The sequence below is a fragment of the Thalassophryne amazonica genome, chromosome 13 (assembly GCF_902500255.1).
Source record: "Thalassophryne amazonica chromosome 13, fThaAma1.1, whole genome shotgun sequence".
Taxonomy (NCBI): domain Eukaryota; kingdom Metazoa; phylum Chordata; class Actinopteri; order Batrachoidiformes; family Batrachoididae; genus Thalassophryne; species Thalassophryne amazonica.
In genome coordinates, this window is record NC_047115.1 from 75,124,035 (window position 1) to 75,150,877 (window position 26,843).

General features: G+C 40.0%; 1 protein-coding gene across 4 annotated transcripts in view; it reads left to right on the forward strand.

Moving 5' to 3' along the window:
• The first annotated feature begins 1,768 nt into the window (after positions 1-1,768).
• Positions 1,769-26,843, forward strand: part of ide (insulin-degrading enzyme) — a 120,959-nt gene continuing 95,884 nt past the window's right edge. For 3 of the 4 annotated variants that reach the window (XM_034184177.1, XM_034184176.1, XM_034184180.1), the window contains exons 1-2: positions 1,769-1,925; positions 21,285-21,469. In XM_034184177.1, coding sequence (XP_034040068.1) covers positions 1,840-1,925; positions 21,285-21,469 — 271 coding nt within the window. In that variant the 5' untranslated portion in view covers positions 1,769-1,839. Of the gene's footprint in view, positions 1,926-5,493; positions 5,499-21,284; positions 21,470-26,843 lie in introns of those variants that run through there. The other variant, XM_034184178.1, reaches the window with a different exon arrangement.

Below are 26,843 nucleotides of genomic sequence, written 5' to 3' on the forward strand. Positions count from 1 at the left end.
TGCCTGTTTCACAACAGTAAAAGCAGTGTTATTTGACTCCTCCATTGTCCGTTCATTTGCGCCCCCTGTTGTGGGTCCGTGTTCCTACACTTTCACAACATAGTCTCCCAGCTCCTGCCACTGAAAAACATCCCCACAACATGATGCTGCCACCATCACGCTTCACTGTAGGGATGGTGCCTGGTTTCCTCCAAACATGACACCTGGTATTCACACCAAACAGTTCAATCTTTGTCTCATCAGACCAGAGAATTTTGTTTCTCATGGTCTGAGAGTACTTCAGGTGCCTTTTGGCAAACTCCAGGTGGCATGCCATGTGCCTTTTACTAAGGAGTGGCTTCCATTTGGCCACTGTACCATACAGGCCTGACTGGTGAATTGCTGCTGAGATGGTTGTCCTTCTAGAGGGTTCTCCTCTCTCCACAGAGGAATACTTGAACTCTGACAGAGTGACCATTGGGTTCTTGATCCCCTCCCTGACTAAGGCCCTTCTCCCCCGATTGCTCAGTTTAGATGAACAGGCAGATCTAAAAAAGAGTCCTGATGGATCCAAACCTCTTCCATTTATGGATGATGAAAGCCACTGTGCTCATTGGGACCTTCAAAGCAGTAGAAATGTTTCTGTACCCTTCCCCAGATTTGTGCCTCCAGACAATCATGTCTCAGAGGTCCACAAACAATTTCTTTGACTTAATGCTTGGTTTGTGCTGTGACATGCACTGTTAACTGTGGGACCTTATATGTAGACAAGTGTGTCTTTCCAAATCATGTCCAATCAACTGAATTTACCACAGGTGGACTCCAATTAAGCTGTAGAGACATCTCAAGGATGATCAGTGGAAACAGGATGCACCTGAGCTCAATATTGAGCTTCATGGCAAAGGCTGTGAATACTTAAGATACGTGATTTATTAGTTTTTTTTTCATATATGTTTAATAAATTGGCAAACAACAACAACAACAACAACAACAAAAACAAACTTGTTTGACAATGACATTATGGGGTATTGTGTGTAGATTTTTGAGGAAAAAAATGAATTTCATATATTTTGGAATAAGCCTGTAACAGAACAAAATGTGAAGCACTGTGAATACTTTCCGGACGTATTGTATATGTATATATGTATACACATGTAAATTGTAAGTAGACATATGTAGCTTTTGATTACTTGTCCTATCTATCTATCTATCTATCTATCTATCTATCTATCTATCTATCTATCTATCTATCTATCTATCTATCTATCTATCTATCTATTTTGGACATCTGTGTTAATAAAATGGGTTTTTGACATGGTTTATGCTGAACAAAATTTAATATTGGTGTTGTACAAGATTATGTGACCCATGAAATTGTGTGAATCCTTAATTGCTCCTGCAAGTTATTATTATTATTATTTTTTACTTCATTCATAAATTGTATTTTTATGGGTACTTTTAAAAACCGCTACCTTCAAGGTTTAAGATGATGAAGCGTTTTTTTTTTTTTTTTGTTTTTTTTTGTCGCCGTTTTTTGTTGAGCATGATGTCATAGAATCTGCTGGGTCACCGATTCTGCTACAACACCAGATTTCCTGAAAAGATCCGGTCCAATTAATCGATTTCAGTATAGTGGACACAGTGCATGTTTACCATTGACTTTTACCGACGTAGGCAATTGGGCTTTGCTTTAAGACTTGAATCATCACAAATTACTGAAAGGGGTCTTGCTGCAGAACATGGAGGAGTAGCGCTTCAATTATTAAAAAAAAAAAAATTGTGTGCTCGGTTTTCCATTACTTTTGTCTTTTCGAAGATGGTGCCGTAAAAGCCCAGGTTTGTTTTCGATGTGAGCAAAGTATGTTCCAATGTGTTAACCGAACGGCCCAGTTTATGCCACATCTGAAGTCAGCAGGCAGCGCTTTTTACTTTAAACAACACTTTAGGTAAGTGTTGCTGCATGTGGTTCGTTTATTTTCACAGTTTGTGGTTCGATAGCTAGCTGCTTAAGTAACGTTAGCATGACACCCGGCTTGTTGACCTAAACTCGCTAGCTAACCTGTTAGCTTTGCCGCTACATAAAGTGGGATTGAAAAGGGCTAGTTAGGTTCTAATTCTACGAAATGTTTGCTGTAACCAGAGGATTACACAAGCCGACATGGACACCGGGTTACATTTGGATGACCGTTCACTTTTAATATGTAGCTTTTGTTTTGCGAACTTAATGTCGATAGTTTTCGCTTTGTTGGTGGTTGTTTTTAATTTGGCAAAAAAAAAGAAAATCTTACATTTAAAATATAAACAATCGCCGAGGATTAAACACAGGATATGACTGCCAAATTTTCAACATTACATAACTCAATGAACTTTTATTGATTCTGAAGTAAGAATTTCTCAAGAATTCAGATATGAAAAGAAAATTACAGAAATGTTGATAGTTTAATAGCCATGAGATTTATTAAACACACTGACAATGTTCAAACATAACAAATGTAAATACACATCTCTTCTTTTAGATCAGTAATAATTGTTAATACATGAGAACTAGACATTTATCACACTTGATAGAGGAAGAAAAGTAACAGTAAATATTAGGTTAAAAAATTAGTTAATCCATCCATAGCAACATGTTGTGTGACTTACATGCAAGAGACGAGTCTAACCCTAGTCCAAAGATGATCCAGTAGAGAAACATTCTTCCTACTGACTCTTTCCTCTCCATACCACTTCACAACTAATTAATTAAACCTGTTCCGAAAGAGAGATTTATGCTTCAATTCTAAAAAAAACTTGCATTTTTTCCAGGACCAGATATCAGCACAATATTCGAACTTGTGATATGGCATATTGTTGGGCACATCAAGTTAGGTTTTCAGGCATCTACAATGAAGTTTTTTTTAGAAAATGTCTTAATTTTTTTCACACATTTGCTTTTCACAGAAGGTGGAGTCACTATTTGGACTTCAGCTTTTGGGGATACAGCACTTACCTATGGCTTATTTGCTTTATCTTGTTTTGTTCATTAAAATGGTATGTAACACATGCATGTCAGTACCATACTTAGTGCCATATATTAGAAATAAAAGTAAATCTTACCTTTGTTTGGAGAACTCATTGCCACTTTTGTCACCAGACTTTACGAGACACCAGGTCACTTAGAAACCGGAAAGTTAGAGGAATCCTTAAAAACTAGATACCTAGATCGTAGATACCATGCAAAACAAGATCTTATACACAATAGGTTAAATCCTTAAAATACGAGGTCTGTTAGAAAAGTATCCGACCTTTTTATTTTTTTCAAAAACCATATGGATTTGAATCACGTGTGATTGCATCAGCCAAGCTCGAACCTTCGTGCGCATGTGTGAGTTTTTTCACGCCTGTCGGTTGCGTCATTCGCCTGTGAGCAGGCTTTGTGTGAGCACTGGTCCACTCCTCTCGTTTTTTTATTGCGAATAAATGTCTGAACGATTTGGAGCTTTGCTGCATCAATTTTTTTCCAGAAACTGTGAGAGACCGCCAGGTGGACACTGTTTGGAAAATTAATATGGCTTTCAGGGACGATTTTATGGGGATTACACAGATTAAGGAGTGATCCAGACGGTTTAAAGACCGCCCACAACTGCTGAGAGCACGCTGCGCTCCGAGCGCCGATCAACAGGCTCAAACCCCACTGAAACAACCAGATCATTTCCAACGTGAAGGCTTTGTTGATCCGGGACGTCGTCTGACTTTCACAAAAAGGCAGAAGGCATGGATATCAGCACTTTTTCGGCACATTCCACTGTTACAGTTTTTTTCATGGAAAGAAAAGCAGAGGGACGCGCCATGGAGCCGTTCATATCGCGGCACAAAACCACCTCCATGTTGGTCTCACAGGACGGCTTTCAGGTGGATTTCAGATGGCTGTCGGTTGCTTTTCAGTCATGTGATTATCTGAGAAATTGAGCATGAGCTGGACATGCCCCAACATGTCCTGTGAGGCTTCATCACGGCTTTGCTTTGCGCCATGCGGCTCCACCGCAACGCGCGGAACTCCTCTGCACGTCTGTCTCAATGTGCCGAAAAAGTGCTGATGTTCACGTCTTTTCACAATTCCTGTGCTAGTCAGACGACATACCGGATCAAGACAGCGTCCAGTTTAGAAATGAACGGCACATTCCACTGTTAGAGGAGTTTTTGTCATGGAAAGAGGAGCGGAATTCCGCGCGTCGCGGTGGAGCTGCATGGCGCAAAGCAAAAAAAAAAAAACTCCTGTAACAGTGGAATGTGCCGAAAAAGTGCAGATGTCCACACCTTCTGCCTTTTTGTGAAAGTCAGAAGACGTCCCGGATCAACAAAGCCATCACGTTGGAAATAATCTGGTTGTTTCAGCGGGGTTTGAGCCTGTCGATCGGCGCTCGGAGCGCAGCGCGCTCTCAGCAGTTGTGGGCGGTCTTTAAACCATCTGGATCACTCCTTAATCTGTGTAATCCCCATAAAATCGTCCCTGAAAGCCATATTAATTTTCCGAACGGTGTCCACCTGGAGGTCTCTCACAGTTTCTGGAAAAATTTGATGCAGCAAAGCTCCAAATTGTTCAGACATTTATTTGCAATAAAAAAATGACGAGAGGGGTGGACCAGTGCTCAGCATATTGGAGTTGAAGGCAAATTATAAGTATTTACAAGTATTTATTTTTTCAGTTGCTTTTATTCAGTACCATATCCATGTTCTACACATTTTACAAAGGTTTTGTGCTCTCAAAACTGAGGGCCATTTTTGGAAGGCTACTATGTGCTTTTGATTTACAGTGAACGCTTAAATGTTGGGGTTAGTTCATTTTATCTGAAATGCGTATGTGACAGATGCCAGCAGGAGTTGCTGTGCATGTGGTAATCGGTAAACCTTGCTCCCCAACAGCTAAAGGACTCTCTGGCTACATATGCCAGACCCCGGGTTTTAGCCTTCCAGTCAGAGTACCCACCTCCATGCCGGAGATCGTGAGTTTGCATCGCGAGAGTGGAGCAGCAGTGAAGAACACATATACAATGTAGAAGTTAAACATAAAAACACTGAAAATTTTAATATTTCCAGAATTGGATGACAGCTTTGTCTACTTCTAGATGTCTTGTGCAGTAACAAAATTGCAATATGGTACTGAGTGAATCTTATGATTTTCAGTCTTTGCATAATGTGTAAAACATCCATATATGGCTTTGTAGTGACTTAGGGCTGGGCGATATGACAAAAATCTCGTAGTACATATTCTGGAAATTCAATGCAGTGCATTTTAAATTATGTACTCAAAAACAAAAGGTACCCATTCATATTTGATAATCTTTCTTCTTTCATTTGGAACCTTTGGACAAATATTTATGTAAATATTATACTGTTATTTACTGTTTTTTTATTTTAAGTTCCATTTTAACATTGGAATGTAGCTAAGTTTAAAAAAAAACAACAAATATATATATATATATATATATATATATATATATATATACACACTCAACAAAAATATAAACGCAACACTTTTGGTTTTGCTCCCATTTTGTATGAGATGAACTCAAAGATCTAAAACTTTTTCCACATACACAATATCACCATTTCCCTCAAATATTGTTCACAAAGCAGTCTAAATCTGTGATAGTGAGCACTTCTCCTTTGCTGAGATAATCCATCCCACCTCACAGGTGTGCCGTATCAAGATGCTGATTAGACACCATGATTAGTGCACAGGTGTGCCTTAGACTGCCCACAATAAAAGGCCACTCTGAAAGGTGCAGTTTTATCACACAGCACAATGCCACAGATGTCGCAAGATTTGAGGGAGCGTGCAATTGGCATGCTGACAGCAGGAATGTCAACCAGAGCTGTTGCCTGTGTATTGAATGTTCATTTCTCTACCATAAGCTGTCTCCAAAGGCGTTTCAGAGAATTTGGCAGTACATCCAACCAGCCTCACAACCGCAGACCACGTGTAACCACACCAGCCCAGGACCTCCACATCCTGCATGTTCACCTCCAAGATCGTCTGAGACCAGCCACTCGGACAGCTGCTGAAACAATCGGTTTGCATAACCAAAGAATTTCTGCACAAACTGTCAGAAACCGTCTCAGGGAAGCTCATCTGCATGCTCGTTATCCTCATTGGGGTCTCAACCTGACTCCAGTTCGTCGTCGTAACCGACTTGAATGGGCAAATGCTCACATTCGCTGGCGTTTGGCACGTTGGAGAGGTGTTCTCTTCATGGATGAATCCCGGTTCACACTGTCCAGGGCAGATGGCAGACAGCGTGTGTGGTGTTGTGTGGGTGAACGGTTTTCTGATGTCAATGTTGTGGATCGAGTGGCCCATGGTGGCGGTGGGGTTATGGTATGGGCAGGCGTCTGTTATGGACGAAGAACACAGGTGCATTTTATTGATAGCATTTTGAATGCACAGAGATACCGTGACGAGGTCCTGAGGCCCATTGTTGTGCCATCCAAGAACATCACCTCATGTTGCAGCAGGATAATGCACGGCCCCATGTTGCAAGGATCTGTACACAATTCTTGGAAGCTGAAAATGTCCCAGTTCTTGCATGGCCGGCATACTCACCGGACATGTCACCCATTGAGCATGTTTGGGATGCTCTGGACCGGCGTATACGACAGCGTGCACCAGTTCCTGCCAATATCCAGCAACTTCGCACAGCCATTGAAGAGGAGTGGACCAACATTCCACAGGCCACAATTGACAACCTGATCAACTCTATGCGAAGGAGATGTGTTGCACTGCATGAGGCAAATGGTGGTCACACCAGATACTGACTGGTATCCCCCCCCAATAAAACAAAACTGCACCTTTCAGAGTGGCCTTTTATTGTGGGCAGTCTAAGGCACACCTGTGCACTAATCATGGTGTCTAATCAGCATCTTGATATGGCACACCTGTGAGGTGGGATGGATTATCTCAGCAAAGGAGAAGTGCTCACTATCACAGATTTAGACTGCTTTGTGAACAATATTTGAGGGAAATGGTGATATTGCGTATGTGGAAAAAGTTTTAGATCTTTGAGTTCATCTCATACAAAATGGGAGCAAAACCAAAAGTGTTGCGTTTATATTTTTGTTGAGTGTATATATATATATATATATATATGAGGTCTATTAGAAAAGTATCTGACCTTATAATTTTTTTTTCAAAAACCATATGGATTTGAATCACGTGTGATTACATCAGACATGCTTGAACCCTCGTGGGCATGCGAGAGTTTTTTCACGCCTGTCGGTTACGTCATTCGCCTGTGGGCAGTCTTTGAGTGAGGAGTCGCCCACCCTGGCTCAGAGACTGCTGCTTTGTTTGATAAAAATTTTTTCAAAAGCTGTAAGGCACAACTGAGTGGACACCATTCGATAAATTCAGCTGGTTTTCGGTAAAAATTTTAACGGCTGATGAGAGATTTTGGTCTGGTAGTGTCGCTTTAAGGACGGCCCACGGTGCCTGACGGCGATCTGTGCTTTAAGGCAGCAGCGTCTCGCCGTTTCAAGTTGAAAACTTCCACATTTCAGGCTCTGTTGACCCAGGAAGTCGTCAGAGAACAGAGAACTTTCAGAAGAAGTCAGCATGAGGAGTTTATTCGGACATTCCATTGTTAACGGACATTTTGTAATGAAAGAACGTGTGGGCAGGGTCGCATGTCGGGCCGGACCCGACCGCGGGGGGTCGCGACAGGAAAAACACCTCCGTTGGAAACCTTAACGGACAAGTTGGAACATGCCCAAGCTGTTAAACAATTTCTCAGTTACTCACTTGTTGAAAGCCATCAAAAGCCGCCTGAATTTTACAAATGGTTTTCAACACGGAGGGGTTTTTCCTGTCGCGGCGCACACAGATTCGCTGAGTCGTCACTGAAACGACTCAGCGAATTTGCGTGCACGTCTTTCATTACAAAATGTCCTTAAACAGTGGAATGTCCGCATAAAGCCCTCATGCCGGCCTCTTCTGAATCTTCTCTGTTCTCTCACGACGTCCTGGGTGAATTAAGCCTTAAATTAGGATGTTTTCAGGTCGAAACAGGCCGACGACGGCGCCTGGAAGCGCTGCGCGACGTCCCGCTCCGTGGGAAGTCCTTACAGCGACAGAAACACCCCATAATCTCTCATCAGCCGTTAAACTTTTCACCGAAAACCAGCTTAATTTCTCGAATAGTGTCCACTCGGATATTCCTCACAGGTCCAGAAAAAATTTTGATAAGGCAACGCGCGCCGTCTCGAGCAGCGTGTGAAACAAAGGAATTCAGCGGTACCACATCTCACTCAAGGCCTGCCCACAGGGAAATGATGTCACCAACACGCGTGAAAAAACTCACGCATGCGCACGAGGGTTCAAGCATGATTGGTGTAATCGCACGTCATTCAAATCCATATAGTAAAAAATAAATAAAAGTGTCGGTTTCTTATCTAATACACCTCGTGTGTGTGTGTGTGTGTGTGTATATGTATGTGTATATATATATATATATATATGTATGTGTATATATATATATATGTATGTGTATATATATATATATATGTATGTGTATATATATGTATGTATGTGTGTATATATATGTATGTATGTGTGTATATATATTCATTCATCTTCTACCGCTTAGTCCAATTAAGGGTCGCGGGGAGCTGGAGCCTATCCCAGCAGTCATAGGGCGTGAGGCGGGGTACACCCAGGACAGGACGCCAGTCTGTTGCAGGGCCACAAACAGACAAACAAACACAGACACACCCACACCTACGGACAATTTAAAGATTCCAATCCACCTAACCTGCATGTCTTTGGATGTGGGAGGAATCCGGAGCACCCGGAGGAAACCCACGCAAACACAGGGAGAACATGCAAACTCCACACAGAAAGGCCACGGGAACTGAACCCACGACCTTCTTGCTGTGAGGCGACAGTGCTAACCACTAATCCACCGTGCCGCCCATATATATATATATATATATATATATATATATATATATATATATATATATATATATATATATATATATATATATATACGAGGTCTATTAGATAATAAACCGACCCTTTTATTTATTAATTTTTTTTTAACTATATGGATTTGAATGACGTGCAATTACACCAATCATGCTTGAACCCTCGTGCGCATGCGTGAGTTTTTTCACGCGTCAGTGACGTCATTTCCCTGTGGGCAGGCCTTGAGTGAGATGTGGTCCCGCCCTCTTGGCTGAATTCCTTTGTTTCACACGCTGCTCGAGACGGCGCGCGTTGCTTTATCAAAATCTTTTCTGGACCTGTGAGGAATATCTGAGTGGACACTATTCGAGAAATTAAGCTGGTTTTTGGTGAAAAGTTTAACGGCTGATGAGAGATTATGGGGTGTTTCTGTCGGTGTAAGGACTTCCCACGCAGCGGGATGTCGTGCAGTGCTTCCAGGCGCCGTTGTCGGCCTGTTTTGACCTGAAAACATCCTAATTTAAGGCTTAATTCACCCAGGACATCGTGAGAGAACAGATAAGATTCAGAAGAGGCCGGCATGAGGACTTTATGTGGACAATCACTGTTTAAGGACATTTTGTAATGAAAGACGTGCACGCAAATTCGCAGAGTCGTTTCCGTGACGACTCGGCAAATCTGTGTGCGCCGCGACAGGAAAAACACTTCCGTGTTGAAAACCATTTGTAAAATTCAGGCGGCTTTTGATGGCTTTCAACAAGTGAGTAACTGAGAAATTGTTTAACAGCTTGGGCATGTTCCAACTTACCCGTTAAAGTTTCCAACGGAGGTGTTTTTCCTGTCGCGACCCCCCGCGGTCGGGTCCAGCCCGACATGCGACTCTGCCCGCACGTGACTCTGCCCGCACGTTCTTTCATTACAAAATGACCGTTAACAATGGAATGTCCGAATAAACTCCTCATGCCGACTTCTTCTGAAAGTTCTCTGTTCTCTGACGACTTCCTGGGTCAACAGAGCCTGAAATGTGGAAGTTTTCAACTTGAAACGGCGAGACGCTGCCGCCTGGAAGGCCGTGGGCCGTCCTTAAAGCGACACTTACAGACCAAAATCTCTCATCAGCCATTAAAATTTTTACCGAAAACCAGCTGAATTTATCGAATGGTGTCCACTCAGTTGTGCCTTACAGTTTTGAAAAAAATTTGATCAAACAAAGCAGCAGTCTCTGAGCCATTCCTAAACAATGCAATAATCGACGAGAGGGTGGGCGACTCCTCACTCAAAGACTGCCCACAGGCGAATGACGTAACCGACAGGCATGAAAAAACTCTCGCATGCCCACGAGGGTTCAAGCATGTCTGATGTAATCACACGTGATTCAAATCCATATGGTTTTTGAAAAAAATGTCGGATACTTTTCTAATAGACCTTGTGTGTATGTGTGTGTGTGTGTGTGTGTGTGTGTGTATATATGTATGTATATATATATATATATATATATAAAGCAATGAATGGAACACAGTGTGCTTGCTTAGGGGACTTAGTGAGAAAGCATGTGAGATAATATAGTTATTGTGAAATAAATTTATTTATTTATTTGTCTTTATTAAAAAGACACAGCTGCCTCTGAAAAGTGCAAACCATTTGGGGAATTTTTATTTTCTTTTTCACTGCTTCCAGTTATCTTGTTTGATCTTCAGCGCATTGAGCTGAATGAGCATATGCCTGTCGGTGCACTCAATTTATTAATCAGACAATATTAGAGCCATTTGCAAAACAGTGCACACCACAAAATAAATAGTAAGTCTCTTCAGCTGCTCCCTTGTTTGCACTTGGGGTTGCCACAGCAAATCCAAGGTGGATCTGCATGTTGAATTGGTACAGGTTTTACTCCGGATGCCCTTCCTGACGCAACTCCACATTACATGGAGAAATATGGCAGGGTTGGGATTTGAACCCGGAAACTTATGCACTGAAACAAAGCACATTAACCACTTGGCCACCACCCCTGTGTACACCACAAATAAATGAGTATAATATGAAAATGTTAGACTTGCTCTATTGTCATATCACTCTGCCCTATAGTGACCTGGGGTCTCATGTACAAAGGATGTGTACACACAAAAATGTGTACATCCCTCTCCACGCTAACGTTCAGATTTATCAAAAGTGAAATGATTGTGGAAATGTGTGGTGCGCCACGCCAAGTTCATGGCCTGCGTACGGAATCTACAGCTATCGGGCCTCTGCCAATACATAGACGTGATGCAGACACTTAATTGTGTGAAAACAAGAAGTCATCAGAGTGATGTGCACATCGGAGACACGCTTATGAACAATTAACACACCCATGTGTTTGCAGTTATATGGGTGGATATAAAAGCATGTGCAAGCGATGAGGAAAATGGCACTAGTAAATGGCTGGGTTAGCGTTGTTAGAGGACCTTGCAAATAGTGCAGTTCGACATGAGCGCATAATCAGGGAACATCAATCAATCAATCAATTTTTTTTATATAGCGCCAAATCACAACAAACAGTTGCCCCAAGGCGCTTTATATTGTAAGGCAAGGCCATACAATAATTATGTAAAACCCCAACGGTCAAAACGACCCCCTGTGAGCAAGCACTTGGCTACAGTGGGAAGGAAAAACTCCCTTTTAACAGGAAGAAACCTCCAGCAGAACCAGGCTCAGGGAGGGGCAGTCTTCTGCTGGGACTGGTTGGGGCTGAGGGAGAGAACCAGGAAAAAGACATGCTGTGGAGGGGAGCAGAGATCGATCACTAATGATTAAATGCAGAGTGGTGCATACAGAGCAAAAAGAGAAAGAAACAGTGCATCATGGGAACCCCCCAGCAGTCTACGTCTATAGCAGCATAACTAAGGGATGGTTCAGGGTCACCTGATCCAGCCCTAACTATAAGCTTTAGCAAAAAGGAAAGTTTTAAGCCTAATCTTAAAAGTAGAGAGGGTGTCTGTCTCCCTGATCTGAATTGGGAGCTGGTTCCACAGGAGAGGAGCCTGAAAGCTGAAGGCTCTGCCTCCCATTCTACTCTTACAAACCCTAGGAACTACAAGTAAGCCTGCAGTCTGAGAGCGAAGCGCTCTATTGGGGTGATATGGTACTACGAGGTCCCTAAGATAAGATGGGACCTGATTATTCAAAACCTTATAAGTAAGAAGAAGAATTTTAAATTCTATTCTAGAATTAACAGGAAGCCAATGAAGAGAGGCCAATATAGGTGAGATATGCTCTCTCCTTCTAGTCCCCGTCAGTACTCTAGCTGCAGCATTTTGAATTAACTGAAGGCTTTTTAGGGAACTTTTAGGACAACCTGATAATAATGAATTACAATAGTCCAGCCTAGAGGAAATAAATGCATGAATTAGTTTTTCAGCATCACTCTGAGACAAGACCTTTCTGATTTTAGAGATATTGCGTAAATGCAAAAAAGCAGTCCTACATATTTGCTTAATATGCGCTTTGAATGACATATCCTGATCAAAAATGACTCCAAGATTTCTCACAGTATTACTAGAGGTCAGGGTAATGCCATCCAGAGTAAGGATCTGGTTAGACACCATGTTTCTAAGATTTGTGGGGCCAAGTACAATAACTTCAGTTTTATCTGAGTTTAAAAGCAGGAAATTAGAGGTCATCCATGTCTTTATGTCTGTAAGACAATCCTGCAGTTTAGCTAATTGGTGTGTGTCCTCTGGCTTCATGGATAGATAAAGCTGGGTATCATCTGCGTAACAATGAAAATTTAAGCAATACCGTCTAATAATACTGCCTAAGGGAAGCATATATAAAGTGAATAAAATTGGTCCTAGCACAGAACCTTGTGGAACTCCATAATTAACTTTAGTCTGTGAAGAAGATTCCCCATTTACATGAACAAATTGTAATCTATTAGACAAATATGATTCAAACCACCGCAGCGCAGTGCCTTTAATACCTATGGCATGCTCTAATCTCTGTAATAAATTTTATGGTCAACAGTATCAAAAGCAGCACTGAGGTCTAACAGAACAAGCACAGAGATGAGTCCACTGTCCAAGGCCATAAGAAGATCATTTGTAACCTTCACTAATGCTGTTTCTGTACTATGATGAATTCTAAAACCTGACTGAAACTCTTCAAATAGACCATTCCTCTGCAGATGATCAGTTAGCTGTTTTACAACTACCCTTTCAAGAATTTTTGAGAGAAAAGGAAGGTTGGAGATTGGCCTATAATTAGCTAAGATAGCTGGGTCAAGTGATGGCTTTTTAAGTAATGGTTTAATTACTGCCACCTTAAAAGCCTGTGGTACATAGCCAACTAACAAAGATAGATTGATCATATTTAAGATCGAAGCATTAAATAATGGTAGGGCTTCCTTGAGCAGCCTGGTAGGAATGGGGTCTAATAAACATGTTGATGGTTTGGATGAAGTAACTAATGAAAATAACTCAGACAGAACAATCGGAGAGAAAGAGTCTAACCAAATACCGGCATCACTGAAAGCAGCCAAAGATAACGATACGTCTTTGGGATGGTTATGAGTAATTTTTTCTCTAATAGTTAAAATTTTGTTAGCAAAGAAAGTCATGAAGTCATTACTAGTTAAAGTTAATGGAATACTCAGCTCAATAGAGCTCTGACTCTTTGTCAGCCTGGCTACAGTGCTGAAAAGAAACCTGGGGTTGTTCTTATTTTCTTCAATTAGTGATGAGTAGAAATATGTCCTAGCTTTACGGAGGGCTTTTTTAGAGCAACAGACTCTTTTTCCAGGCTAAGTGAAGATCTTCTAAATTAGTGAGACGCCATTTCCTCTCCAACTTACGGGTTATCTGCTTTAAGCTACGAGTTTGTGAGTTATACCACGGAGTCAGACACTTCTGATTTAAAGCTCTCTTTTTCAGAGGAGCTACAGCATCCAAAGTTGTCTTCAATGAGGATGTAAAACTATTGACAAGATACTCTATCTCACTTACAGAGTTTAGGTAGCTACTCTGCACTGTGTTGGTATATGGCATTAGAGAACATAAAGAAGGAATCATATCCTTAAACCTAGTTACAGCGCTTTCTGAAAGACTTCTAGTGTAATGAAACTTATTCCCTACTGCTGGGTAGTCCATCAGAGTAAATGTAAATGTTATTAAGAAATGATCAGACAGAAGGGAGTTTTCAGGGAATACTGTTAAGTCTTCTATTTCCATACCATAAGTCAGAACAAGATCTAAGATATGATTAAAGTGGTGGGTGGACTCATTTACTTTTTGAGCAAAGCCAATAGAGTCTAATAATAGATTAAATGCAGTGTTGAGGCTGTCATTCTCAGCATCTGTGTGGATGTTAAAATCGCCCACTATAATTATCTTATCTGAGCTAAGCACTAAGTCAGACAAAAGGTCTGAAAATTCACAGAGAAACTCACAGTAACGACCAGGTGGACGATAGATAATAACAAATAAAACTGGTTTTTGGGACTTCCAATTTGGATGGACAAGACTAAGAGACAAGCTTTCAAATGAATTAAAGCTCTGTCTGGGTTTTTGATTAATTAATAAGCTGGAATGGAAGATTGCTGCTAATCCTCCGCCCCGGCCCGTGCTACGAGCATTCTGACAGTTAGTGTGACTCGGGGGTGTTGACTCATTTAAACTAACATATTCATCCTGCTGTAACCAGGTTTCTGTTAGGCAGAATAAATCAATATGTTGATCAATTATTATATCATTTACCAACAGGGACTTAGAAGAGAGAGACCTAATGTTTAATAACATTAAACATTAGGAACATGAGGATGGGCTTGTAGTCCAGGCTGTTAGGGATCAGATTGTGCAGATTTGTCTAGAAGCATTAAATTTGGCACACTTGTAGTTTTTGACCTGCTGAATTCAAATCTGCAGAGAATCGAATCCAATTCTCAATGGTGTCGCCATAATTTATTCAAAATGGCTGCTACCAAAAAAAATATTTCTATTACTGGCCAACAAAAAGTCACAGAATTACACATAAATGCACTTATCTAGGGTTTCTGACCTCAATAATTTTACATATGATGTCTGCTTGACAGTTTTGACATAGGTCACCATATTAGACACTTCAAGATGGTCACCACTGAAAAACTGATTTTTACATTTTTAGCCAACAAAAAGTCACAGTATTACAAACACAAGCATTTTTGGGGGTTTCTGACCACAAGGATTCTAAATTTGGTCTGTGTGCCAGTAGTGTTACCAGGACCACCATATTGAATAAATCAAAATATTCATCACCCAGAAATGTTTATTTTATTAGTAACCAATGAAAAGTCACAGAATTACAAATGAAAGTGACTTTTCTTGGCTTTTGACACCAGATATTCTAAACCTGATACCATTTTGGAAAAATGTCAAAGGATAAAAAAAAACCTTTCATCTGTATTATATGTCAAGAATTCTAGATCCAACACCTGCCTCTAAACTACATAACTTAATGATAAATAGACTGCATTTATATATAGCGCTTTTCAGCATTGATCTATGGATGTGCTGATGTGTTGGTGGTAATGCCTCAAGTGTTTTCTTCCCACTAAAGAGTCGAAGCCTTGCTTCATTGACTCTTTCAAGGCTGCAACCCTTGCTGTACATGACCATGGCAAAGCACTCTAGAGTCTGCATGTTTTTTGACTGTGGGTTGAACACTGTGGGATCACTGTAGAGAGCAACAAGTGTGTCTGTCAGTCCAGTTGTGTTCTGCCAAGCTGACCACCTTATGAAGTGTGACATAGTGTCACAACCAGTGGCAGTGTGAAAGAGTGGCAGTGCCAGACACCTTGAGGGGCCCAGTTGGGCAGAGATGGTGTGAATGGGAAGGTCTCTGATCTTCTTCCCACTGCCTAGACAGACCCACAACTCTGACAATCCCAGAAATGCAAAGAAATGTGCAGCCAGAATGACCACATCACTGTCGACTGTACGTACCAAGACAGTGTGGTGGCCTTGCTGTGCCACCACACTGCCAGTGTCCGCAATGTGAAAAAATTCTCAGTGCGATATAAATAGACATAACTAATAATCAACATGTCAAAGATGAAGTAGAATCCTGGTGTCAGCTTCAGCATGGTTACATGGTTGAAGACCAGACACATCAACGTGTCTCTGAGTTGGTGCTGAGGAGAAGCCTCCTACCTTGGTCCCTCTTTGCTCACTGCGCACTAAGGAAGGGAAACAGCTCCTTCTTGTTGTCTGTGTTCTTAAGAAACCCAGTGTTCCAGTCTTGCTTTGGGATATGGGTCTGGCCATCACCAATCCTGGTACGTGGTCCTAATCCATGGTGCTGGTATGTCAGGGTTTTGAGGTTTGGGTAGGTATCCCAGACAGCATCCACTCATGTAACTGTTGGAGTTACCTGTGACTCCAGAAATTGCACAAGATGCTGAGACACATAATCAGAAAATGTGTGTGCTGAGGTGGGCTGTACCATGTGAACCACAGCTGCCATGTCAAACACCATAACTGTGGCTGCTTTGGCTGCAGCTGAGCGACCAGTGGGTGCTTTTACACACTCCAGAATGTCTGACTTGTTGCCAGAGCTTAATAGCTATTAAATTTGTTTTACTAGTACGCGTACTAGTAAAACAAATTTAATAGCTTCTAATAATATTAAAAATAACAGACCCAAACAATAAGACCACACTTTTTTCTTTCAACAGTCTGCCCCTACTGCAAGCTCTTGTTTACTACAGTGCTCCGAGCACAGAGACACCCCGAGACCCAAACAATGAGACCACACTTTTTTCTTTCAACATTCGGCCCCTGCTGGAAGCTCTTGTTTATTACTGCCGTCCCAACACAGAGGCACCCTGAGAGCAGCCGTAAAGCCAGCTCTCTATCAATAACAAAGCTCCGGTCATGCGGAGGTCTTGAAAAATAGTCATATTGAGTTATGGTGTTGATTTATAAATAACATTAATACCGATAGAATAACTCCATTAATGTCAATTCTGTCATTTGTACAAAATTAAAATATAACATATATCTTTTAATGTTGAATAATGCACTAATTCTGACGTTTTGTAACAAAGACAGATTGCAAAGGATTCTGGGTAAACGTGCCTCTGCTAAACACTGATTGGTTCAGTCATTATGTAAACCAACACGTTAATGTGACGTCTGTCGTGTGTTGGTGTTTAAATGTGCTTTTGTAAAATATTCCATTTTTTATTTGTAAAAACAGGCATTTTTACGATGCCCTGAAAGTGTCATCGCAAAATTTTTTGCATGTGGAGAGAATGTGCGCATGTTTGTGCACATTTGATGTTGTAAAACGTGCTTTACAGTGTGCGAGATCATTTTTCATGCAGGAATTTTTTGGACCAAGTTTCAGGTTAATTGTGCGTCCTGCATCGTGTAGTGTTCATGGAGTATCAAGCTGCGGTCAACATCTGATGACCACCTCCTGATTGCCGATCGTATGGTCGAATGAGAATCAAACCTGTTTGATATATTATTGTGGTCAGCCGTCATGAGGTTATCCTGCTGCTGAAAGCTACAAGCAGCATCCAACTGTTCGCACTGTGCCTGTGCAAACACTGCAGAGCTGTTTTGTAATAATGTTATTATTATTATTTTGCAGTTGTTTTGTTTTTAAACTTCATTTGTAAAAAAAAAAAAAAGCCATTTGCAAAGCAAAAAAGTTGATTTGACAATCATCTGACATAACGGGGTCAAAATAAATAGAACACTGCCATCTACTGGTTCCCAGACACTGCCATGAACACTACTGGCCAGTAGATGCTAGATGGCAGTAGAGACTTTCAAAACAAATTCTAGATAATCCCTGTCTGCTCACATTTAAAATGTGTGGAATTTAACAAACGCAATTTAAAAAATCAATGTCTATAAACGCAAAGAATATATTAAAGAGAGTTTTAGGCACTAGAGTTTAATGCTGTTGTCCATGGAGCCTGAACAGTGTCTGAAATGCATTTGTCCTGTTGTGACGTACTGAGATTACATCATCCTACCCAAAATGCACTGTGGGGCAGAGCATGTGCTCACAAAACCTTAAAAATTAGCACATTACTTTAAAACTAAAACATATATCTGATATTTTTACTTTATGAAACTTCAGACATGACAGTAATTTTAAATAACTTGTCCAAAATTAGTTTGGTTAAAATTTGAACCATAAGTTAAAAATGTATGCCTCTGGATGACTTAGGTCATATTGCGAGCATATCGGTATGGTGTTAAGGGAAATGTTTTTTTTTTTTTTCTTTTTCCTTTTGGGGCTGTTTTTCCTTTGTTTGCAGCGGATTGAGATGCTTTTCATACAAGCAGTTCTCTTTTTTGCAAAGGTTATAACTATGCGTCTGTTACAAAACTCGCTCTCTTATGCCTTTTGCTCTTTCGCATGGACCTTCTCTTACACTCTCTTTTTCCTGGGTCTTGACACGCTGCCTCACTACCAAGATTTATGACCCTTTGTTTGAAACCACTGCTGCTTAAAACTTATTTCTTGTTTGTGCGTGCCAACAAGAAATTGCTTTCCTTTTTTCTACAGATAACTTGCTCAACTTTTGTAAAGTTAAACGCACAGGCGCATTCAACTTCTTTGTTCGATTTTTCAAATTAAAACCTTTTTCTTCTTAAACTCCAAATTCCTCTCGTGAACATTTTTCTCACAAAGTCAACTATTTTTGTGTTGAGTTTTTGATTTGACCCGGCTTTCACCGACGACGACGAAAGACAAATTTTTGATTATTTTTTTTTTGATAGAGAATAAAGACATTTGAACCTTTATTCTGATGGCCCACACTACGATTGCTGCAGAGATTAAAAACATTCAGGTCAGCTAAGCCACAACAGAGAGTGAACTGCTGTCGCACGTCACAGCAATTACAGGGTGATTCATTAACTACGGGCACTATTGGCCTTGTAAATGTAATTTCCACCACACCATTGCCTTACAATATAAAGCGCCTTGGGGCAACTGTTTGTTGTGATTTGGCGCTATATACATGTGCTCTGATGTCACTGTTTATCTCCATAGAAACTACCCAAACAATCTTTCATACAAACTGTTTAGGGACATTACAGTGTTGTGGTGGAAATTACGGCAATAGTGTGGGACAACTACATTTTGTTTAAAAAAATCACAACAGTTGTATGACATTGAATACCCCAATTATGTTTTGATTATTTTACTGATATTTTATTCAGAGATATTTTAAAACATTAGAAAAAACATTTCTTTACCATTCATTTTTATCATTGAAGATCAAAAGTCTGGGTGTGGGACAAGCACAAAACGGCAATATTTGCATATAATGATGCTGAAAAAAGGTGAAAAAGTCATCATAGACTACTAGAACAAATTTCTTAACACACTTTCATTGTAGAGATAACTATAAAAGTGTGAAATTTCCCCTTTTTTCTGTTTTTCATACAATATGATCAAAGGACATAATAAGTGCCCGTAGTCTAAGAATCACCCTACAACGGAAAGCACCCCTGGTAACCCACGAAATCGGACACGGTGACCAGCAGAGTACCTTTGCAAAGGTACTGGAGACAGCTGTGCAGACTGACGGTTCCTCGACTGAAAACCAGACAGCTTCCAGCATCGGACCTCACAGAGACCAGCTGCACTGTGCCTCTAAGTAAGACTGGGGCATGTCAGAGATAAACAGAGTGGCTTTATTTAATTCTATTCAAAATCATTAATCTTCTCTCATATTATTAAATACCCAAGTAAATTCCCTGCTGATTAGGACGAATCTAAATCCTAAACTGTTATGAAACCAAATTACTGAACGCCATATAATCATTGCTCATTGAATTTTATCATCATCAAATTGTTTACTGTGATATGTCCTGTTATTTAACTCCTGCTTGAGTTAAATAAATATCTTAAACATGTGAAGTTGTCTGTGATTCTGTATTGTTTTACAGAGGGTGTCAGATCTGATAGGCAGAACTTACTCCTGAAGATTCGAGACTGATTTTAATATTTCCTATTGATTGACCCTAAAATCAGAGATGTTATAATATCATTCGGTCGTAGGTTGTGCCCCCAGTGTTCGAGGTAAAATTATCCACCAGTGATAATTCCAAATATCCTAAAACACATAATATATTCTTCCTGATTCTGCTATACATAGACAGCAAAGATCCTAGTTGATGGCCTCCATCCTGGCTGCAAGTACAACCACAATTCCAATGAAGTTGGTGCGTTGTGTAAAATGTAAATAAAAACAGAATACAACGATTTGCAAATCCTCTTCAACCTATATTCAAGTGAATACACAACAAAGACAAGATATTTAATGTTCAAACTGATAAACGTTATTGTTTTTGTGCAAATATTTGCTCATTTTGAAATGGATGCCTGCAACACATTTCAAAAAATCTTGGACAGTGGTATGTTTACCACTGTGTTACATCACCTTTCTTTCCAACAACACTCAGTAAGCATTTGGGAACTGAGGACACTAATTATTGAAGCTTTGTAAGTGGAATTCTTTCCTATTCTTGCTTGATCTACTACGTCAGTTGTTCAACTGTCCGGGGTCTCCATTGTTGTATTTTGCACTTCATAATGCGCCACACATTTTCAATGGGTGACAGGTCTGGACTGCAGGCAGGCCAGTCTAGTACCTGCACTCTTTTACTAATCTAGCATATCTGGCAGTATCTGGCATATCTGGTAATCTGGCATACTTCTCTATATGATTGGAGCATTTTTAAATTTGGATCAATTTCTAATCATTCATTGACCCCTACCTGGCTACATCGACTACTTTGGCATGGCTATTGTACTTTTTACAAATCCCTATAGATAGGTGACCAAAATACCATATCAGATATTTTGGCACCCTGTGTGGTTGTGACCTGTCTAGCTTTCTGACTAAGTGGTTTCTTTTGTTCTTTGAATTGGCATATTTGTACCCCAAAGAAGACTACTTCGAGACATCTTGAAAGACAGCTTGAGAAATGTTTTCCCCAGAATAACTTGACAATGATTTGGCACCATCCCTTTTCTATAAAGCAAGAAGTGGTCACATATCAAACCATGATTGGGTATTAATTGCTCATTTGTTTCAAGCAGCACACCAGTGTAGACACTTCTATGACTTGGTGCATTTCTGTACTGATTTATTTAGTCTTTCTTTTTGTTTGTGATCCATTTGTGCATTGCTTAAAAGCAAACAATAATTAAAAAAAAACTTTTATAGTTTTTGTCAAAGCTATGTCTGAGAAAAGACAGATGTTTATGTTTAAAGAGTAGCCCTCAATTCAAAATGTACCTTGACTGTCCTGTCATTTTAAAAATGGGCAGAATGTGTTTGGTGTTCCAAACTTAAAAAAATATTTGTTTCTCTCCTCTGCAGTCTAGTGCTATCCTTACCTCCCAGAATGATTGACTCAGCTGTGAAGAGGGTGGTTAATGATATAATTCGCTCTCCAGAGGACAAACGGGTTTACAGAGCCCTGGAATTTACCAATGGCCTAAAAGCAATGCTCATCAGTGACCCAACAACAGATAAATCTTCAGCAGCTTTGGATGTCCATATAGGTAAATAACTGTCATCACTGTTGTTTTACAAATTTCCAAACTGATTTTTTTTTATTTTTTTCTTCACATTCATTTTTTTAATGCTTATGAAACCAACCAATTTTACATAATTAATAACTATTTATGACCTTGTCATACAGGAACAGATCATTTTATTTGAATGGCTTGGTTTGTTCCTATCACATTTATTGCTTCCTAAAGCTATGACAGACACACCAAAAACATTGTAATGTTTTTGTTTGAGATTTTGAATTATTTGTAACTACAAAAGCAAGTTCCATATCAATTTTGAAACAAAATTATATTTATTGTATATTTAATGAAGTTGGGACGTTGTGTAAAATGTAAATATAAACAGAATACAATGATTTGCAAATCCTCTTCAACCTATATTCAATTGAATACACCACAAAGAAAAGATATTTAATGTTCAAACTGATCAACTTTATTGTTTTTGTGCAAATATTTGCTCATTTTGAAATGGATGCCTGCAACACGTTTCAAAAACGCTGGGACAGTGGTATGTTTACCACTGTGTTACATCACCTTTCCTTCTAACAACACTCAAAAAGCATTTGGGAACTGAGGACACTAAGTGTTGAAGCTTTGTAGGTGGAATTCTTTCCAATTCTTTCTTGATGTACAACAGGGGTGGGCAACTTGTTCCAGAAAGGGCCAAGAGGGTGCAGGTTTTCTTTGCAGCCACTGACTCCACCAGGTGATTTCACTGATTAACTGATTCCATTTGCTCAAAGTGATTAATCAGTGAAATCACCTGGTGGAGTCAGTGGCTGCAAAGAAAACCTGCACCCTCTTGGCCCTTTCTGGAACAAGTTGCTCACCGCTGATTTAACTTGCACTTGTAGATGTAGCGATGAACTGTGTTAACTGACAGTGGTTTTCTGAAGTGTTTCTGAGCCCACGTGGTAAGATCCTTTACACAATGTCTGTTTTTAATGCAGTGCTGCCTGAGGATCGAAGGTTACGGGCATTCAATGTTGGTTCTCAACCTTGCCGCTTACATGTACAATGTTCTCCAGATTCTCTGAATCTTCTGATTATATTATGGACTGTAGATAATGGAATCCCTAAATTCCTTGCAACTGAACATTGAGAAACATTGTTCTTAAACTGTTGGACTATTTTTTTCGTGCAGTTGCTCACAAAGTGGTGATCCTCACCCCATCTTTGCTTGTGAACGGCTGAGCCTTTTGGGGATGCTCCTTTTTTTTTACCCAATCATGACACTCACCTGTTTTCAGTTAACCTGTTCACCTGTGGAATGTTCCAAACAGGTGTTCTTTGAGCATTCATCAACTTTCCCAGTCTTTTGTTGTCCTGTCCCAGCTTTTTTGAAACATGTTGTAGGCATCCATTTCAAAATGAACAGATATTTGCACAAAAACAAAAAAGTCTAGCAGTTTGAACATTACATATCTTGTCTTTGTGGTGTATTCAGTTGAATATAGGTTGAAGAGGATTTGCAAATCATTGTATTCTGTTTTTATTTACATTTTACACAACATCCCAACTTCATTGGAATTGGAGTTGTGTGTATGTGTGTTAGGCCTACCACAAACGACTATTTTGATAGTCGACTAGTCAACGATTATTTTTGCGATTAGTCGACTAGTCGGATCATACATAATTTCCTAAATTAAGGCCTGCAGCATTTTCCGAGAAACGTCGGGATGAAAACATGAACATTTCCAAATCAGTGATTATTTCTTAGACTTCATTTACATCAATCATTCAGAAATACAAACAGTATAGTACTTTATAGTAAATCTGTGTCAGGTAGGCAGTTCTCAAAAACTAAATGTCCATGCTGGAAGGAGACAAGTATGGGAAGCCACCAAGACACAACTCTGGAAGAGTGTTTGGCTTTCTGTGAGTGGGGGAAACTGGGAATAGTACAACATTTTTATTTTCATCTTCATTTACTTATAGTCCCAACTTTGTCTGATTTGTGGTTTGTTTCTGTTGCATTTCTGAAATTACAGAACTGCTATAAAGAAAAGTGTGAACATTTTATTGTGTTTTAAAACTTTGTGGAGCAAATGTAAACACCAAACTCTTATAAAGAAGGAAAAAATACACAGATGTGTAGGCAAACTTTGATATAAACTGAACAGAACAATGCAGGCTGATTTGACTCCCCATATTTTTTGTATAAATAAATCAGAATAAAATAAGAGGTAACTCACTTTGAAATGAATAAAACATATATCTGCAGCTTATAATAACTTTGAAAAATAACAAAAATCAGCAGCTTATATTTTGATTCCGACTCCAGTTCATTTTAGTGTGATGAAGTCATTTTTTTTCTTCTCATCAGTCACGTTTTGTGCTGGAACACTACATTAAGCTTAAGATTGAACAAATAAATACCTTTGGAAAATAACAACTGTTAAAGTTCAGAGTTCTCACCTGCTTTTTGTGATCTGTGCCTCTGAACATCAAGGCAGCTTCTAAACAGCAGGGTTTTTTAACCCGTGAATGCATAATTTTTCCTCATTTCATTTATATATTCTCATTTTTTAAGGATATTTGACCGTTTATTTCATCTCATGATCTCAGAAATTCAGTATACGATGCGCACATGGTGTGAACAGGTCGGTGCCATCAGAACCGCATGGGTAGAGAAAGTGCAGAGAGAAGTAAAGGCAATTCCATGTTTTTTTTTTTTACATGTTCACTCGGGTTAAAATCGTCTCTCTGCTCCACGCTTGCTGTGTCACGTGCACTGATGGTTCTCAGCAGAATGTAACGTCTCGTGCCTCCGTTCGCAGTCTGCAGCGAGTTGACTCCGCACGAACACACACACACACCAACACCAACAGCTCCTCCGGTAAACTGTGCATTTTAGACAGCGCTGAACAAGATGGCCACTGTTTTAATCGACCGTCTTATCCAAGTTTGAACATTCAAGTGATGGCAGGACAGCTTGCTGCCTAAAACTATGAATTGAGAGAAAAACAAAGACTTAAATAAAATAAACGCCTCGTTGACCACTAAATTAGTTGTCGACGTTGTCGTGACTAGTCGACTAGTTGTGGCAGCCCTAATGTGTGTGTGTGTGTGTGTGTGTGTGTATATGTGTGTGTGTGTGTATATGTATATATGTTTGTGTGTGTGTGTGTTTTTCTTGGTTGTAACACTAACAGCTGCCTACTTGATTGTTGTTGTTCTTGTCCATTCAGCTGCTCCCTTTTGTTTGGGGTCACCACAGCGGTTACAGCCAGATCTGCACTGGTATTTGGCACAAGATTTATGCCGGATGCCCTTCCTGATGCAACTCCAGTTTTATCTGGAGAAACACACAGCCGCTGGTGTTCCCAAGAGGTCTCCCATCCAAGTACTAACCAGATTCTGCCCTGCTTAGCCTCTGATATCTGATGGGATCAGGCTTACACAGCTGCCTACTTGATCCATATGTTAAATTGTTACCTTGAAAGGATAATTTTTTACAGTGCATCTGGAAAGTTTTCACAGCGCTTGACTTTTTCCACATTTTGTTCTGTTATAGCTTTTCTCCAAAATGGAGTAAATTAATTTTTTCCCTCAAAATTTTACTCACAACACCCTGTAATGACAACATGGAAAAAAAATGAGGTGGGCTTCATAGATAATTGGCAAAGCTTCTGGGGAAAACCTGGTCTTGTTAGGAGAGACAGCATCCATCCCACTTTGGATGGAGCAGCTCTCATCTCTAGAAGTCTGGCCAATTTCATTAAACCCTCCAAATCGTGACTATCCAGGGTTGGGACCAGGAAGCAGAGTTGTAGTCTTACACACCTCTCTGCAGCTTCTCTCCCCCTGCCATCCCCCCAATACCCCATCCCCGTAGAGACGGTGCCTGCTCCCAGACCACCAATAACCAGCAAAAATCTATTTAAGCATAAAAATTCAAAAAGAAAAACAATATAGCACCTTCAACTGCACTACAGACTGAAAGTTAAATGTGATCTATTAAACATTAGGTCTCTCTCTTCTAAGTCCCTGTTAGTAAATGATATAATAATTGATCAACATATTGATTTATTCTGCCTTACAGAAACCTGGTTACAGCAGGATGAATATGTTAGTTTAAATGAGTCAACACCCCCGAGTCGCACTAACTGTCAAAATGCTGGAAGCACGGGTCAAGGAGGAGGAGTAGCAGCAATCTTCCACTCCAGCTTATTAATTAATCAAAGACCCAGACAGAGCTATAATTCATTTGAAAGCTTGACTTAGTCTTGTCCATCCAAATTGTAAGTCTCAAAAACCAGTTTTATTTGTTATTATTTATCATCCACCTGGTCGTTACTGTGAGTTTCTTTGTGATTTTTCTGACCTTTTGTCTGACTTAGTGCTTAGCTCAGATAAGATAATTATAGTGGGTGATTTTAACATCCACATAGATGCTGAGAATGACAGCCTCAACACTGCATTTAATCTATTATTAGACTCAGTTGGCTTCGCTCAAAATGTAAATGAGCCCACCCACCACCTTAGCCACACTTTAGATCTTGTTCTGACATATGACATAGAAATTGAAGACTTAACAGTATTCCCTGAAAACTCCCTTTTGTCTGATCATTTCTTAATAACATTTACATTTACTCTGATGGACTACCCAGCAGTGGGGAATAAGTTTCATTACACTAGAAGTCTTTCAGAAAGCGCTGTAACTAGGTTTAAGGATATGATTCCTTCTTTATGTTCTCTAATGCCATATACCAACACAGTGCAGAGTAGCTACCTAAACTCTGTAACTGAGATAGAGTATCTCGTCAATAGTTTTACATCCTCATTGAAGACAACTTTGGATGCTGTAGCTCCTCTGAAAAAGAGAGCTTTAAATCAGAAGTGCCTGACTCCGTGGTATAACTCACAAACTCGCAGCTTAAAGCAGATAACCCGTAAGCTGGAGAGGAAGTGGCATCTCACTAATTTAGAAGATCTTCATTTAGCCTGGAAAAAGAGTCTGTTGCTCTATAAAAAAAGCCCTCCGTAAAACTAGGACATCTTACTATTCATCACTAATTGAAGAAAATAAGAACAACCCCAGGTTTCTTTTCAGCACTGTAGCCAGGCTGACAAAGAGTCAGAGCTCTGTTGAGCCGAGTATTCCTTTAACTTTAACTAGTAATGACTTCATGATTTCCTTTGCAAATAGAATTTTAACTATTAGAGAAAAAATTATTCATAACCATCCCAAAGATATATCTTTATGTTCGACTGCTTTCAGTAATGCCAGTATTTGGTTAGACTCTTTCTCTCCGATTGTTCTGAGTTATTTCCATTAGTCTCTTCCTCCAAACCATCAACATGTCTATTAGACCCCATTCCTACCAGGCTGCTCAAGGAAGCCCTACCGTTAATTAAT